The sequence below is a fragment of the Pyrus communis genome, chromosome 4 (assembly GCF_963583255.1).
Source record: "Pyrus communis chromosome 4, drPyrComm1.1, whole genome shotgun sequence".
NCBI lineage: Eukaryota > Viridiplantae > Streptophyta > Magnoliopsida > Rosales > Rosaceae > Pyrus > Pyrus communis.
The window spans coordinates 17,053,674-17,059,268 of NC_084806.1; the positions used below are offsets into that span (position 1 = coordinate 17,053,674).

At 41.6% G+C, this 5,595-nt stretch overlaps 1 protein-coding gene across 1 annotated transcript; it reads left to right on the forward strand.

The window, feature by feature from the left end:
• Positions 1-260: 260 nt before the first annotated feature.
• Positions 261-2,296, forward strand: LOC137732127 (9-cis-epoxycarotenoid dioxygenase NCED6, chloroplastic). The gene has a single exon (XM_068471426.1). It carries the CDS (start codon positions 456-458, stop codon positions 2,259-2,261), a length of 1,806 nt encoding a protein of 601 aa, XP_068327527.1. The 5' UTR covers positions 261-455; the 3' UTR covers positions 2,262-2,296.
• The last annotated feature ends 3,299 nt before the right edge of the window (positions 2,297-5,595 follow it).

The window sequence follows — 5,595 nt, forward strand, 5'->3', positions numbered from 1 at the left end:
TTTCGTATCACTTTCTTTGTTACAAAGAGAGGAACAGATAGAGACGTGTTCCCAACCATCTTCTACACACCACAAGTGTAATCTCCATCAAGCAAGGGCCCTTATAATATACCACCTTAAACTTGCACTACAGTAATTGCAGTAATTACATCGTCTGTATATATTCTTTCCGTAGGCCTTCGACAAAGCTAATAATAATTTTCTCATCCAGTAGTTCATCTCCCACCTAAAAAAAGTCTCAATTTTTTTTTTTTTTTTTTTTTTTGTTGAGTGATCCTCTCATACCATTTGCCCGTGGGTCAGCGTCTCCTCTAGCTAGTCTGAAAATTTGACATAACACCTCACTTCACACTCTCCACTTCTACTATATAACCACCACTCGCCCGCCATTTCTCTCCGCCCACACACCTACTCTCTCTCTCTCTCTCTCTCTCTCTCTCTCTGATTTTTCAGTTATGCATGCCTTGCACTTCACCACCACTACTTCACCACCCTCTCCCGCCCTTCTCCAAAATGCCACCCAAACTTACACAGCCACAACACAAATCACATGCAAAATCCTCATCAACCCATCCAAAAAAACCCTAACCCATAAAACCCAAAAACCACCAAGGCAACCCTTGCCACCCCCAAACACTAAACCATTACCGCAAGTGAACCCAGCAAAACCAAATATTAGCCTACCTCACCTAAACCCTTTCCAAAAATTAGCAGCCTCACTCCTAGACGCAGTAGAAACATCACTAATAGTGCCGCAAGAAAAGAAGCATGCTTTGCCCAAAAACATCGACCCGGCTGTCCAAATATCCGGGAATTTTGCACCGGTTCAAGAGTGTCCGGTTCATCACGGTCTCGAGGTTGTGGGACAAATCCCTGATTGCTTACGTGGTGTTTATGTCCGAAACGGCGCGAACCCTATGTTTCCGCCGTCGGGCGGACACCACTTGTTTGATGGGGACGGTATGATTCACGCCCTCACTCTCGGCTCGTCAAATCGAGCCAGCTACAGCTGTAGGTACACACGCACGAGCCGACTTGAGCAAGAAGCCATGCTGGGCAGGTCCATTTTTCCCAAGCCGATTGGGGAGCTTCATGGTCACTCGGGTTTGGCTCGGCTTGGCATGTTCATGGCTCGAGCAGCTATCGGCTTGGTAGACAGCTCACGTGGCACCGGCGTCGCTAATGCCGGCTTGGTTTATTTCAACGGACGATTATTAGCCATGTCGGAAGATGATCTCCCGTACGGTGTTAAGATCAAGGGCGACGGTGATCTGGAAACAATCGGAAGGTTCGATTTTAACGGTGGATTGGACCGACCCATGATCGCTCATCCTAAGGTGGACCCCCTAACGGGTGAGCTCCACGCGCTCAGTTACGACGTGGTGAAGAAGCCGCACCTCAAGTACTTCAGGTTTAGCACGTGCGGGATAAAATCACGTGACGTGGACATCACGCTAGACCAACCTACCATGGTGCATGACTTTGCGATAACCCAAAATTATGTGGTGATTCCGGATCAGCAAGTGGTATTTAAGTTATCCAAAATGATTAAGGGCGGTGGGCCTGTGATCTACGACCAGAGCAAGACGTCCCGGTTTGGAATTTTACCAAAAGGGCACGTGGACGAATCGGGCATCTGCTGGATTGACGTGCCCGATTGTTTTTGCTTCCATTTGTGCAATTCATGGGAAGAGATTTCGGACGCGGGTGACCCGACTGTTGTTGTCATTGGGTCATGCATGGACCCACCGGATTCAATATTCAACGAGCAAGGGAATAACCCAATTCGTGCTGAGTTGACAGAGATCCGGATGAACTTGAGGACTCGTGAGTCAACCCGGCGGGTTCTCGTCCCGAGTTTGAATTTGGAAGTAGGACAGGTGAACAAACAAGTGGTAGGACAAAAGAGCAAGTACGTATATATGGCTATAGCTGAGCCGTGGCCCAGGTGTTCGGGTATTGCTAAGGTGGATTTGGAAACCGGTTCGGTGAGTAAGTATATGTATGGGTCCGGTCGGTTTGGCGGAGAACCGCTGTACGTGCCCCGACAGAGAAATGGTAGCATGGCACACCACGGTGAAGACGATGACGAAGGGTTTATAATGGGGTTTGTCAGGGATGAAGTTGAGGAGAGTTCCGAGTTGGTGATATTGGAAGCTTCAAGCATGAAACAAGTAGCGTTGGTGAGATTGCCTGCTAGGGTTCCGTATGGATTCCATGGTACATTTGTTAGTGAACAAGATTTGAAGCTGCAAGCTTAAATTAAAGCTATTTTTGTATATACTCGTTTGCCTTTATATATATAAGTGTGTGTGTCTGTTAATAGACCCTATTTCTATTAAAGAGACAATACAAATATGTAATAAGTAATACTATATTGAAGTATTTCAGTATGTTTTTTTCTTAGCACGAGCTTGTTTATTTTTGTCATTTGTTAATTATTTTTTTGTTTATTCGATCAAGTGTTTAGAATTAAACAAAAGGATATTAGATTGTCTAAACGTACCAATACGACTTAATTAAATTGAAAATATTAACCAACCGTACAAGTTGGAAAAAAAAAAAGGGAAAAAAAAAAAGAAGAGAAGTCTGTGTGTTATGTATTTGAAAAACTTACCTCCTATAGAGAGTTGAATCCTTTAAATTGAGAAGGGATGAGATTCTACAAATATAGCAACTAATTAATATTATTCAAAGAATTTTGACATAAGAACTAATTTAATATGGATATAAAAAGCATTTAAATAAAGAATATACGTGAACATTGAGTTTGATCAGAAGTAAAGCACTTTCATATAAAATTGACAATCTACAAATGTTTAATCTAAACAAGTTTAAGATAAAGTATGTGATTCTAATTAAACCTTGAAGAATGCTAGTTATCTTCCCCACGTACCTTCCCATATTTGTCTTTGGCACTCAGTGAATATTATGTGGACTTATCTTGCACCTAAATCTATGCATTAATTTTTCTTCCGGTAAAAAAAGAATTAATTTAAAGAGAACCCTAGCAAACACTTGAGATCTCTGTAGTCATACAAAAAGCATTCCTAGCTTGCTGAGAAATACAACCATCCAAAATATAAATATTATTGCAGTTGGGCCCAATAGAGGTTATGGCATCAGTAGTAAATATTGCTTCCTAGTAGTCATGGTTCCACTCTGCCAAATTAAAAGAGGAAGGCAGCCGTTTTTATGTCCGCCACAATGGTTATAGTTCACCAAGGAACCTCGCACTTCCCAAAGACAACATTAATGACTACCTTTGAGTCACTCTCCACAATGACCTTTCTGAGTCAACGTTGTTTGGCTAAATTCAATGCATCAGGAAGGGCTATTGCTTCCGCAGTGGTAATATTACTAGGTCCAAGACTGCTGAGAAATTTTTCCGGATGACGGGTACAGCTGCTGAGCTGGAATTCCTCTCCATTTAAATGATGTCACGTATCCCACTCCAGCGGTATAGATTAGTTTTGTTTAATAAAAAATAAGAACAAAAACACAAAACTTGTAGAAGGTGTAAAGTCACCATCTCCAGCGGCCGATCCCCACAACCAACGGCGACTCACTTCCGATCCATGACGACGATGAAGATTTCAGCTTCCACGAGGACCCCACCGACCACAGAGCCGCCACGCCGCACCATCCAGATCCGGACAATTACGACGATCTCGAGAACTTACCCGATGTCGACAAGGACGCTTTCACGAGATGGATGGCAGGCTTGGCAGCCCCCAGACTCCTAGCTGGGTTGATGCCATTTTCGGTTACGGAGCAAAATTTGATCAAAACCCATCAAAATTCACCACCAATTAATCAAAAAACCAAATCAAACCCCAACAAAAAGAATCAAACTCACAAGTTTTATCTGAGAAAGAAAAAAAAAAACATGAACAGATGATGGAAAAGGGTGGAACGGGTGCGGGTGAGGCGTAATAGAAGACACGACGGAATAGAGAGGAATCTGTGTTCTTCATTTAATTAATTTAAATCATATTCTTAAAATAAATATTGGTTGTCATTATAAAAGATGATGTCAAGTTGTCAACCTAAGTGGAACTCCAAGTCAACAGGTGTACTGTCATTATAAAAGATGATGTCAAGTTGTCAACCTAAGTGGAACTCCAAGTCAACAGGTGTACCGGTCACTCAGAATAAGTTCTCGTGCAAGACGACGACAACCCACAATAGAAGGCTGTCCATGATGATTTCGATGATGAATCCCGCAACAGCAGAATTCCTCCTCACCATCACCAATGAAGAAACCAAAAGAAACAGAAGAAATGTTTTACTGAATGATTCTCTTCTCATTTACTGACTTGATTAATTGCATTTATATTTGGGTATATATATATATATATATATAGTTAAGGCCATGTACAAAACTTCTTCTAACAACCTGTGACAAAATATAACAAACTAACCAAAACTATACAATTGTAACAAAAATAATTGGTTGCCTAAAACTATATGAACTGTCATGACTTGCATCTTTATCTTTACACCCCCTCAAGCTAAGCTTGGAAAGACTAGGAGTTCCAAGAGAAAGCTTGGATTGAAGAAAGAGAAACCGATTCTTAGACAAAGATTTAGTGTGAATATCAGCTATCTGATCCTGGCTACAAACATACTGAACTTTAACCAGATTTGCAAGAACCAACTCCCTTATATAGTCATAATCAATTTCCACATGTTTGGTTCGCGCATGGAAAACAGGGTTGGAAGCAAGAGAGATGGCAGAAATGTTATCACACCAAATGGTAGGTTTGACAGAGATCGATATCATTTCTGCCATCTGGTGTGATAACTTCAGCTGCAGTGTGAGCCAGGGATCGATATCCAGCCTCAATAGAAAAACGAGCTACTGTAGGCTGCTTTTTAGCACTCCAGCTGACTAAGTTTGAGCCAAGAAACACACAAAATCCGCTCATGGATCGCCTATCAAAAGTGTAGCCAGCCCAATCTGCATCAGAGTAGGCTGATAGAGTGAGAGGACCGTTATGAAACCATATACCATGTAAGGATGTACCTTTGAGAAATCTGAGTATTTTCTTGGCTGCTTGCAAATGTGAATTAGTAAGAGTATGCATGAATTGGCATACTTGATTAACTGCAAATGAGATATCAGGCCGAGTCTAAGTTAAATACTATAGACCTCCCACAATAGATCTATACTCTATTGGGTTTTACAAAGATGTACCACTGTGATCCAGTTTGGCAGTGCCAAGAGGTGTAAAGCAAGGCTTAGCACCCTTCATTTTGGTCATTTGTAACAAATCCATCAGATATTTACCCTGATGTAGAAATAATCCCTCTTTGGTTCGTTGAACTTCGAGACCCAAGAAGTAATGTAAGGGACCTAAATCCTTTACAGGGAACAAAGAACTCAATTTCTTGATGAAAAGATTACAAACTGATGAATCTGGACCACTAACCAAGATGTCATCCACATATACAAGGACAATGACAAGAACTGGAACCTTGAGAACAAAGAAGGATGCATCAGATGATGATTGAGTGAAACCAAGAGACTGGAAAACTTGAAACAATTTGTCAAACCATGCTCTTGGAGCATGTTTAAGTTCATACAAGGAC

Bases quoted from the DNA above. Each gene is read 5' to 3' on its own strand.
- LOC137732127 (XM_068471426.1), top strand. From the start codon at position 456: ATGCATGCCTTGCACTTCACCACCACTACTTCACCACCCTCTCCCGCC.